Below are 12,434 nucleotides of genomic sequence, written 5' to 3'. Positions count from 1 at the left end.
CAGTGACACAGCTCTTTGCTTATTCACTCCACAGAGGAGGGAGAAAATTCCTTTAGTTGTTCTTGTTGTTGAAAGTCTGATCAAATTGATTCCAAGTAGTTCTAGTTAGAGTAGTTCTAAAAAGATGCCAAGTTAGATTTGGTGTCAGGAATTAATCAAGGTGCCAAATGAGACACAAGTATAAATTTCCTACCTGGTTGAACAAAGAGAAAATGAAACAAGTTACCCGTAGGGGGCAGATATGCCCTGCTCAAACCTCTCCAGTTTCAGATAAAGTCCTACAGAACCTCTTCCAAGTAATTGAAATTCTTTGGAATTGGATTTAGGAGTGTCACCCCAAAGAATTCTTACATTTTTGCCTTTCCACTCAAAATGTCATCTTTCATATTAAAAAAAGACTCCACTACTCCATATTAACAATATGTATTAGCATTATAAATTGTAATAAAGAGAGGCTTGTAACTGATTTTTGCCACTAGTAAAAAAAACAGAACTTTTGCTATATAAGTTTATCAGTCCATCAGGCTGTAAGCCGCACTACCATTTTCAAAGCCCTGAAAATCTTATTTAATATAACAATCCTGTTTCATATAACTTTTATTTCTATGAATGCTTAACTGAATGTCATATAAAATAAGAAAAAGATATATCTATGTATGTATATGTTTCTACTAAATGACATCACAGAAGCATTCATTTGGATGGTAGCAATTTTGTTTTTCTTAACATGTCAAAATTGGCTTAACTCCATGTACTCAGTAAACATGTTTTTTCATTAAAAATACTTTCTTGTGTTTATAGTCTGTTCTCATGCATTTTTGTAATAAATGTTTTGGTCCTTCTTAATGTGGTAAAGTTATTTTGTATGAATCCATACAGAGTGTACACAGCCATACTAATATTATCTATAGGACTGATATTTGCAAACATTTGAACATTTCTGTGGGAAGGTAGTCTCATTTTGTTTCTTGATTTGGAGTTCCTTCTTGAAAAAACTGAATACTGTGACTCTCAGCCCAGCTGTAATGAATTAATTCAGCACCTTGTTTTCATCAGAAGGATCTCCTTATCATAAGCTCAGAATCCTCAGACCTCATACAATACTTAACCAAGAACTGTCTCAAGGAGTCATCTTCTGTAACTGAGATTAGTATTCTCTTCCTGAGTATTTCCACAGAGAGTTAGAAAAAAATTAAATAGGAATCAGTGCTAATGGCTATTAATATGAATATGCAAATGGTCAGGTCTGGGGAAAAAAATCAGGTCTCACATAAACTGTTCTATATGATTCCCCGTGGGAGGTGAAAGCAGTCACTTGTATGCATGCGAGTGGTTCCATATATACTTGAATGCACAACTACCGTGGGCAGAAGATTTCTTACTCTTTCTAGATCACTGGTACTTAAACTGGTGATCCAACTGGGCAACTGTTCTTCTTGAAGAGGGTGCTTTGCATAAGCCCAAAGAAGTAACTCATTTTCTTGAATGTTCTCAGAAGTCTTTCAGGGTCTAGGTAGGTGATCCCACAGAATTGACATCAGGCTATATTTACAGTAAGGCAGAACAAGGTTTAAGATGAGACTGAACTGAGCAGTTGCAGTGGGCTGTGGCATCTGCTTTGCTGACAGTCAGTGGTTTGTTAAACTAACTTGACTCTTAAGATATGTCAGTCTATGCCACAGTTAAAGAACCTGTAGCTTTGTTGCAAAGTATCATGGGGTTATGCATTTGGAATATTAGTAGAAATCAGGATGTTACTGCTTTCATTGTCTTTCCATATATTTTGATGTACAGAAAATGTATATCCCTGTATACAGAAAGTATTAACTGGCTTTGATTTTTATGTTATGTGCCTGTTTTAACATGCAGTGAAAAAACCTGTCTAGCTATTCTGCTTGTAAACAATTCTTTTCAATTTGTTAAGGGTAATAAAGGAAACTCAGGCTTGCCAGGTCTGGCAGGTTATCCTGGAGCTCGAGGTCCCAAGGGATTGCCAGGCATGCCAGGGCCCATGGGAGCACCTGGACTAAAGGTACACACATGGGATCTTTTTGTTTATATACAGTATTACTAATATTTAGTCTTCCAGAGATTGTAGAGCCACTGTGCTACTATTAATCATATAAGTAACTGACATTGGAACTTGTTTGAAGGTTAAGGCTGCAAATTGTGCTGATCTCACTTCTATGAACTGTAATTGGAGAACGGAGGTCCCATCCATCTGGATACTATTCCCATCTCTAGATGCCATTCAAAACACTTTGTGTATATTCACTCAAAGCTTTAGGGCCAGATGTTTCCTGACTTTTTAAACTTCTGTAATGCTAGAAGTTTGGATTATTTGAACAGGTATTAGCAGAAAAGTACTGTAATTTCAAGCCTAACAAGTGTGTCTGGGACATCCATTTACTCAGGACTTACACTGAACTTGTTTAGCCCTGTCAAAAAGAAAGACATCTGAGAGTACTTCATTTTCCAGGGAATTCCAGGTACCTGACATCAGTCTATCCTCATATTAATTAGACTTATGTCAGTGGTAAAGAAAGCAAAGAATGCAACATTAAAGATCATTTTCTCCATTTAGAATAGGCTTTTTCATCTGAAAACGTAATTTGCAGTGCTCTTTGAGATCTTGGTAAAAGGTTTCTTAAAATCTTTATTCACTTGAAAACTGGGGGAGGGAAATATTGTCTTTGTCATCTTTTCATGAAAATATTTTAGTATAAACTGTATTCCCTACTTGCAGTGTGTATTGCCAGTGATCCCAGTCTGGGTTTTACTCCTTTGTCTAGACAATGAGCCGTAGGAGGTAGTTCCTGCTAAGAAATGCTTGCCATCTGAAAAAGACAGGGAATAGAAGAGATGAGGGAAATTTGTTATTACATAGTGCAAAGTAAGTGTTAAGATTGGACACGTTGAGTCAGGGCAAAAGTCTGTGTTTGTCAGAGCATAATGGTAATGCCTAGGAAAGAGCATAGGCACAAAGCAAGAATGAAAAGTGTATATTCACAGCCTTAATTGCAGCTCAGTAACCTTCTGAGCTAGGCATGGTTTCTATGTATTTGATAGTCTTCAGAGGATTCTTCTTGCATGAACTTCTCTAGTTTCTGTTTGAATTGATGTAAACTTTTAGTGTAACAGGAAGGAGTTCCACAACTACACTGTGCCTTGCTTGGAGGGTTACTTTCTGAATTTAATTCTAACCTGCCTGTTCTGTATTTCATTTTGTGAATTTGAGTGCTTACACAGGGAGATACCATACTGGAAATGATCTGACGTGTGTGAGTTTTCTGTGTTTCCAAGTCAAGGAACAGTCAAGTCACATTTACATTTTCGTGAATGTATGATTATTGAAAACATTCCTGATGGAAATCAGATTAATGGAGTAGGTCTATTTCTTAAAGATAAATCATGATCCACACTTCTGCCAGGAGTCTTATCTTTAACATTTATAACTGTCATAATTGTAATAATGGATATGTTGTCTTCCTATTGACAGGGTGAGAAAGGGCTTCTGGGTCATCCAGGAAAGCAAGGCAAAAGAGGCTTTCCAGGATCACGAGGTGATCAAGGACAAGCAGGAGATACTGGACTGAAAGGACCAGCTGTAAGTAATCACAGCTGCTGATGCAAAACAGGTAGTCCAAAAGTTACCAACTTGAAATAATAGTAAGGATACCTGCTCCTTTCACAGGGAGAAGATGGAGATCGAGGTTTAATGGGCTTTCAAGGATTCCCAGGTCCAAAAGTATGTGCTTATTCTTTTCTGTTAGATCTTAAGCCATTTACAGAATGAGAGCATTAGGAAAGCATCAAATTAATCAGCTTTAACAATAACTTGTTCAAAATGTATCTGAACTGTTGGAACATTGTCCTTAGGCCCAGTTCTGCCTACAAACATTTAGGGTCAGTATGCTTTGGTATTTTCACTGATACTGTTCTTAGAAATTATCTTCCTTTCACTGATCACAAAAGATTGAAACAAGTGGATAGCTAATGTCCATGTCTGATTAAACTGTTCCTTTGCATTTTCAGGGTCCTGCAGGGGACATTGGCTTAGCTGGAATTCTGGGCCCAAAAGGTCCAACAGGCCAAGTTGTAAGTGTTTCACTCCATGAAAGAGATGGTCAGGATGGCTTGCAAGTGGCATATGTTTTTAATTTAGGAAATAATATTTTAATTTTGTTTTTATTTTAATTAACAAGGTTGGAACCTTCTAACCAAACCTTTCTCTTTGAGACTATGACTCCACTAGAAGCCCTTTGCTTGTACTGCAACACTGCTCTGGTTGCAGCATGGGTACAGTACACAAGCAGAGCTGAGCTCTTAATCTTAAAGGGAAAAAGCAAGCCCTGCTGACAAAGTGTGGCTCTCCTAGTGTAATTTCATCTACCCAAGTATCCTTATCGCTGTCATATCTTTGCCTGTTGGGGCAAATTCTCCTTCTTCTTACTGGCAACAATGCTAATCATATAACTGTTCTACAGCAAAAGAGAAAAGGGTCAAACTTTGCCTGCAATAAGAAAGAGAGGTGCACAGGCATTATTGAGTAATAGGTAGTCTTTTTTCAACAAATATTTTCTTTTTTATCCATACAGTTACTAACCTGCATTAGCTCGTTCTTTATTACACCTTCTTCATTTCTTTCTACTGTGCTGCTCACCAAAAATGTGGAAGTATCTTTAGCGTTTTGTAATACTGGGGAGTGTGCATCCAGCTTTTACAGCACAGAGTGAAAAAAGGGGAAAGGTTGTAGCCTGGAAGGCCTTACTTCAAAATGTTCTTCTCTCACTGCTGCCATTGCCATCAAAGAAGTGAACCAGTTCAGTTAACCAGATGCAGAGTAGCAGCTTTAGGGGCCTGTTCTAATAGCTACTTTTTCTTTTCTTGTAAGCATTCCTATGCAAATAAACACTGGAAATGAGCAGTTTCCTCTACGTGAAATGGAACAAGAAAGTAACATTTTAGCAGCACTTTTACTGGCAGCCTTACACGATGACTTGTGGGCAGTAATACAGCTCAAGATTCAGTTGATTGTAGCTCAATAAATATGTGGTCTTTGGTAATCAGAGTAGTTAGTTTCCATTGTTTTTAGTGCATTGGCTTTCACATAAAAGAATGTGTGTGGCTTTCCAAGCACCACTATTACTAGTTATTAAAATAATTACCTTGCTGATTTTGTATCAATGTACACTCAATATTCAGAAAGAGGATATCACTGTGATCTTTCGGCTGTTTGCCGGGGCTGTGTGCTGAGCGACTTCAAACCAGGACACATCGTGAGGATTTTCTTCATTTTGAAAACGTAGCAGACTAATAAATTCTTTGCTTGTTTCCAGGGATATATTGGCCCTGTTGGTCAAGAAGGCGTAACAGGCCCAACTGGCAGGCCTGTAAGTTTCCCTTCTCTTTTGCATAATTCCCCGACCCTTACTTTTAGTCATCTGATTTGCAGCTAGCAACATTCCCATCTTTCTAGTCACAAATAGCAACTAGCAGGACCATCTTCATGTTATACCATGCTGGTAAGCTAATATATGTGACTCCAGTATCTGTAATACAAACAAGAAAAAAAATTACAAAAAACAAGGACAGAAATGTCATTGCAGTGGCCTTATGTGTAAGTACAGAGGCATACATATCTAGACATATCTAGAAAGTATCCACACTCCCTTTCAATGTAGCTTATTCTTTGTGTTGATTGGGCTGATAATCATTAAAATGACAGGAATGTACAATAAAATCTGTAAACAGAAATATTTACAGTGAAAAATAAAGGAGAAGGGAAATGTTCTTTCTATAATTAGACTGTTCTTTCCATTTGTTGGGGAAAAGACAGTACTTTAAGTCTTGCTGCATTCTTTTCAATACCCCTCAAGAAGAAAACTTCGAAATTGCCTATACCTTGTAAAGGCTTTTAATAGACTTCATATTGAATGTAACAGTTTGCATTATCATTAAGAACATGTTACAGCTGAAGATTACTTCTCTGTGTTATAAAATGCTGCCATCAAGACACACAGTTCCTTCAGAGAAGAACTATAAGATTGTTACTGTGTTCAGAAACACAGTTAAAGTGCAAAAGTAGCCAAAAATGCCATGGAGACAGAAAACATGTCTAATGTGACTGTGAGTGGAGAACTAATAGGGTAATAAAGCCAGATATGTAAATAATGGATTTCTTCAGTGATGGAGAGAACAGAATTTTGTTCTCTATTCTGAAGATGGTGTAGCACTGATGAATCACAGTAGATCAAGCTGTAGAGAATACAGCTAGTTGACAGGGAGAACACTGACACATAAAATTACTGAGAAAAAACATTTACAATCTGAAGAAAACAACAGCTTTCCACATGTAGGAATTACAAGATGTTTTCAAGTAATTTAGTTTTCCAATAGTACAGGAAAATTAAAGCCCCAGAGTTGTAGAAACTTCCACAGATGAGACTGGACTTTTCATGTGAGCAGTCTAACCCATGGACATTAATCTGCTTATTTCAGTCTTAGGCAGTTAGAAAGCATAGTGGATTAACAGCTTCTCTTTCTTACAGGGACTGAGAGGTGAAAAGGGCGCAAGGGGTGAAATGGTAAGATGAAACAACTTTTGTGCTTTCATATTTTTGGCTGTGTAAAAACTACTTCTGCATTACACTGAATGTACTCCTGGATGTTCTCAATGTCAGACAGTCATTCTGCTCCTGGAGAGTGCTGGCCCTGAAAGTTGGTAGCATGAGTCAGAAATCTGACCTTTTCTTGTTCAAGTTGACTTACGTAGATGTGCCCAGTGTTTGTATGCTGTCAGGCAGTATGGCCCCTGATCGTAGAGCATCACATAACCCAAATCTGATCCAATTTAGATGTAGAAGAAAAATTCTTCATCTAATTCGTGGTCAGTGCTCCAGTGCCTCATAGCACAGCATGCACACACATGTTCATACATCTGTATCACCCTACCTCATTTAAAATCATTTCATTTCTCTTATATTTTGCTTTTAGCAGCCACCTGGGTACAGTTCTAACCTAACTGCCATATAAAAGTTTGGGGGAAAAAGAAATCTATCGGAAATATTCAAAATTGCTTAAAGAGTTAAGGCTTGGAATTCAGCGTGTTGTTGCACGTGTCTTAGGAACTTTCCTTTTTGATTCTAATGCTCTGGAGACCATTAGAGGCAAACTGGTTCCTTAATTTGTGCTGCTATTAACCATCTTAACAGTCTTTTTCTACTGTTTATCTGTAAGAACTGCTATAACAGCATAGAGCTAAAAATGCTGACACTTACAAAATTAATAATAAAAGCCATCCAGAATGGTGAACAAGAAACACCCCTTTCCATTATTGGTACTGGTGTTTAAGAAGTAATTTCCTAAAAAAGTTATTGAATTCATCAAGATGAATTAATCTTCTAAGACTGCATTCAGAAGACAAATGTTTAATTTAAAATCTTACACAGTGGCATTAGTTTATATTATGTAGCCAAGAAAAGGTTTATTCCCAACTATTTTCAGACACAAAGGAGAGAAAATTATTTTCGTCCAGCTGTGTATTCCAAGCTTAAATTTATACCTTAAAAAATTTACATTGGCATTCTTCCTAGAATCATAAAGATTTTAACTTTTCTGTAGCAGTCCAAGTTTTAGTTACAATTTTTAGTCTGTCAAGGAGATACAGGGTTTATGACTAGGAAGAAATGTCCTTTTATTTGCTGAGAAACCTCCTTGAGGTCAGTGGTGAACTGCGTTCAGGTCGTATAAGCTATTTCTGGAGAAAAATTCATAGAGGCAGAAACAGAGCTTGAAGAATTTTAATCCAAATTATTTTTCAATATTCATATCACTGTGATTGAAATATTTAGGAAAACATGCAATACATTCTAGAATATTGTTTCAGAGTTCAGACGTTGCTGAAAGTGTTTTTATTTTCTTAATTTTCTTTTTATTTCGTGGCATGTCACATAATGAATTATAATATAGATACATAAAATAATCCAGGTTGTAAGGGATCTCAAGACATTTGTAGACCAACCTTCTGTTTAAAAGAATCAGCTCTGAGATTAGACTACATTGCTCAGGGCTTTATTCAGCCAAATATTGAAAACATCCAGTGCTGGAGATTGGATAATCATTTTTTATCTTAGATTTACTATCATTAATGGCAGCTACTACACTGCATTGTGTATCAGCCTGTTGCACAATGTTACTAGGCTTTACCCACTATAAGGTATGGTGACATAACATCAAAATGACAGAAGTGGTCAGCTTAATGTTAATAATTTTTGCTAAAGCTACTTTCTGTTTCTTAGGAAATTTCAAAAGTCATGGCAAATATGGAAGTCCTTGGGCTCCACGGTATTAAGAAAAGGTTGGGAGGGTTGGCCTTTGAACTTCTGTGCTATCAATCAAGTCAGGTGATTAAAGAGCACACTAAACCAAATTGTTCTATTCTTCACTTTTGTCGTTATGAACTGGAATTACACTTTTATGACTTGATTTCTAATGTGATCAAAGGATAAAGTAAGTAGATTTGTAAACGTAATCCATGTGCATTGCAGTAAAACATTTAGCAATTAACTTCATCCACGAAAAGTGCTGCTCTGCAACGGTTTTATTTTAAAGGCTTCTAAAAGTAATTGATACAGCCCTCTGAAGTTTTTAATGCATTTAAGAAATGTAATATCCCCAAAAGTAGTTAACTGTAGTTAACAAATAGCATTAAATATTTACCTTTTTTTCACATGGGCTTTATTGGCAAGGAGACAGTGAGGCAATTGCTATCTCAGAATAAGAGGAAAACTAGTTTCTTCATGTTGCTGTTAACCATCTTTACTGTGAATGAAGACAAATCAGTTTCCTCTTTTGCAAAATACCTTCAATTCATTGGAACAGTGCAGATTTTGATTTATAAAATACTCAGTTCTGTCACAGAAAGCACTATAAATCAGAACTGTTCTTGTCCTAAGACTTTTTGAGTCTTAAAACTGTGACACATGCCAAGAATATAGAATATTAACTGAAGCATTCAGTCATCTGAAAAATCCACTGGCATGTCTAAATCTCAGCACTCAGAACAAGGACATCTATTCATCAGAGAGCACTGGTTACTTAGGGACAAACTGTTGAAGATCTTGTGCCTTCCCTTGACTTGGTATTTGTGTAATTAAGTCTTGAACCAAGATAAACATATCCTTACACTGTCAAATTCATTTCTCAAGTTTCTTTTTCACACTTTCATTTATGCTAAACATACTTCACCACACACGATCAGACAGTCCAGGAATATATCCACATGAGACTGGAGGTGTATCCTGCAGCAACCTAACAGCACCCGAGTTGCTGATGCAATTAATTAACTATGGAGGTTGGCCCTCCCAGCTGGCATACAACAGGTTAGCTCTGTGAGACCTCATTGGTGTGCAACAGCTGAGGGACTACCCCAAAATAGTGAATGTCTTCTCTGCAATCTCATCATTTTTTAATAATGAATAACAGCCATAATGTTTTACGTCTATTTAATAGTAACAGGATTTCAAAGAAAATGTCAAGCTGGGCAATAATCAAACTCGCATCAAAGGAGGTTAGGTACTTGCCACAAAACCGACAGGGATACTATACTAAAATTACTTACTTTTTTTATTTCCATTTTCCAACATTAAACATTAATGGCTTTATAAAATACCAGTAAATGTTTACCTAAATAATGGCTTAGAGTCCCTTGTATAGGTGTAAGTGGATGAAACATAAATAAATAGGGTCAAGATGTGTCAGTTGAAAGCTGACAACGTTTACAGTCCATATTGCTTATACGGACTTATCCTGTCATCTTGGTTAAACATCAGAAGACCATCTCACTAAACACCCAAAAATCACTTCAGGTTTGATTCTCCCTAGTTCTCAAAGAGTATGTAAAGCGTGGGTCTTGCCCTCAAAGCCATTTGCAGTCCCTAAGCACAGCCTTGTTTAGTGTAGATCTGGTGCTAGGAATTACATGATGGCCCCCATTTTTGACACCCTTCCCAGTCCGGCACCTGAGCCCCTCTGGCGGCACGGTCAGGGCCAGTGATGTGCAGGCACACTTACTTTGTCCAGCTGTGGAAGTCACTGTAACCTCTGACAGATGCATTCCTCAGTACCTACCATGTACTCTACCTTACAAATCTGTCTTGAGATGCAGCTGGTATTCTCACTAAGAACTGATATATTTGGAGCCCCAGTGACTTAAGTAAATCACTCCTATCTGCTCTGAGATCCTTTTTTTTAATATACATGAGTTAATGTTAGATTGATTCTGGTCTTTCTTTAGCCATTTCCAGCAGCCCTTGCTGATGGCAGCTTGAAGTGCAGCCCAAGTTCTGCAGTTGTAACATGCAGTGACACTCACACAGATCTTGAGAAATCTCACAGCAAGAATACTTCTTATTACTATATTAAGTGATTTACAACTTAATACCTCTTTGACTACATCAGTTTGGCAATATTTGTCAGCATGACCATGTCAGATAAGATTATTTCTCTTTTGGCAGAGACTTAGTACTAGTGTGACCACACTGCTGTAAGAAGGCTTTTGCTGAAACAGCTTATTGTGCTGGCATAATTGGGTACAAGCAGCACTGGCTAAAGCATGTTTTGCTTTAATTAACTCAGTTATGTTAAAAGGTTTTACTACTAAGTGGTGCAGATCTAGCCTATGCCTTTCATCCCTTCTTCTCTTTTGCTGAAATTAAGGCGCTACCACCTAGTCTTCATTGTTCTTATGGAAGATTATGTTACAGCAGCTCCTAGAGGCTTTGAGTATATAGAGATTAAAGATGAGAATCTAATAGTGACACAAGAATCACTGTATATTAATAAATACTCATAATCATTCCATCTTAGTGTGAGCAGCTGCTCAAAGAAAGGATAATTCAGATGGGGTTATTATCTTGGGGAGGGTCCATGTCCAACCCTGAAGCAAGCCTAAAACTTAGATTGAAGACTGTGTGCATTGTAGGCACTATAGGCTAGGGAAAAGAGGCTGTTCTTTCTCCTCCTATCCTCCCCACTGCATCATTCTACACATAAAAATGATGTTACTTATGATGAGAAAATAAAGGTGTAATGTCTTGACTATGAAGGAAACTTCAATATCACAGTTACACAGTGAACAGAAACTGTTTCAGCTGAAAACTGACACTGCTAAAAAATTGAGCTAATAAATGCCTAGCAGATACTTACAGAGTAAACCAGATCAGTTAGTTTTTTACAGCTACCCATAACTTTACAATGCCTTTATGATCATTCATCCCTTGTAGTACTTGTATGGGCAACATGCATATAATGCTGGCATAATGTATAGCACATTATATATTAATACATTGTATGACTTCTAATGTTCCCTTAATACCAAAAGTAATTGGATTAACAAGTAACCAAACAACCCAGCAATTCTGACAGGAATACTCATGTTAACAGAGTGTAGTACTTTATCAATAGTAACTGCTGATCTACAGCTTTACCAAAGCCTGTATCACATTATCTTCTTTGTATTTTGTGGCATGTTGTGTTTTTAAAAAGTATATGAATGTAAAAGCAGAGATGTTAATCTATAACTGTTGCATTTTATCTCCGTTTCTTCTAGGGGCCTCAGGGACCTCAGGGTCAGCCAGGGCCACCTGTAAGTCCCTAAAAAAAACCCATGCCTATATTTTTCCCATTGTAATTGCATTTTATAAACATATGAAGCCTCTAATATCTAGCTTCTCTCATCTTCCAGGGACCACCTGGACGACCAGGACCCAGAGTAAGTTCTGTCACAACCCTAATCTACTTTTTTTTTTTTTTTTGAAAGTGAAAATATCAGGACCCTCTTCAAATGCACTGCTTTTTCCATCGCTGAACATGAAATGCAAATACATTTTTGACAACTTCCGTCACTACAGTGATACGTTTTTTGAACCTTCATGTTACACTGTCAGTTCTATTCTGCACACTGTTGAGCCCTCAACAGGCAATGCTTATGGACATACTCATATTTTTGACGTGGGTTAATTCTGTCACACTCTATAAGTTTTTTCTCCTGATCTGTATTTGAACACTCTGAAAGATAACAACAGAAAATTTTGTGCTATATCTGCTCCAGGTGTTCTCCCTACACACACACACACACACACGGATTTAGTTTGTTAAAGGATTGTGCCACTTAGGACAGACTCAATTTCTGAAGTGTCCTAAAGATGTCATGGTATATGTAATCTGATGTTGTGGTTTAAGCCCCACCCCGACAACAAATTGCAAGAACTAGATGCTTGTGTGGGTGACTTAGTTCTTTAACAATGAAACCCTAACCTGTTGTCTGGGTCTGGTATATAGATACAAAGTATGAGAATGAAGCCCACATTGACTTCCTCCTTCAGAGGCTGGTTTGTCAGCCTTGGTATTTGTTCGCACATCATGAAGACTGC

The 12,434-nt window shown here is 37.3% G+C and overlaps 1 protein-coding gene across 9 annotated transcripts in view; it reads left to right on the top strand.

The window, feature by feature from the left end:
* The window catches only part of COL24A1 (collagen type XXIV alpha 1 chain), a 140,587-nt gene that overhangs the window by 120,951 nt on the left and 7,202 nt on the right, over window positions 1-12,434 (top strand). For 6 of the 9 annotated variants that reach the window (XM_065675219.1, XM_065675220.1, XM_065675218.1 and 3 more), the window contains 8 exons: window positions 1,925-2,032; window positions 3,500-3,607; window positions 3,695-3,748; window positions 4,036-4,098; window positions 5,340-5,393; window positions 6,552-6,587; window positions 11,612-11,647; window positions 11,747-11,773. In XM_065675219.1, the coding sequence (XP_065531291.1) occupies window positions 1,925-2,032; window positions 3,500-3,607; window positions 3,695-3,748; window positions 4,036-4,098; window positions 5,340-5,393; window positions 6,552-6,587; window positions 11,612-11,647; window positions 11,747-11,773 (486 nt within the window). Of the gene's footprint in view, window positions 1-1,924; window positions 2,033-3,499; window positions 3,608-3,694; window positions 3,749-4,035; window positions 4,099-5,339; window positions 5,394-6,551; window positions 6,588-11,611; window positions 11,648-11,729; window positions 11,774-12,434 lie in introns of all 9 variants that reach the window. The other 3 variants (XM_065675224.1, XM_065675223.1, XM_065675221.1) reach the window with 2 other exon arrangements.

This window comes from Lathamus discolor, chromosome 3, assembly GCF_037157495.1.
Source record: "Lathamus discolor isolate bLatDis1 chromosome 3, bLatDis1.hap1, whole genome shotgun sequence".
NCBI classification, from domain to species: Eukaryota; Metazoa; Chordata; class Aves; order Psittaciformes; family Psittacidae; genus Lathamus; species Lathamus discolor.
The sequence above is the reverse complement of the archived record's forward strand: the minus strand, read 5'-3'. Positions and strand labels throughout refer to the sequence as shown.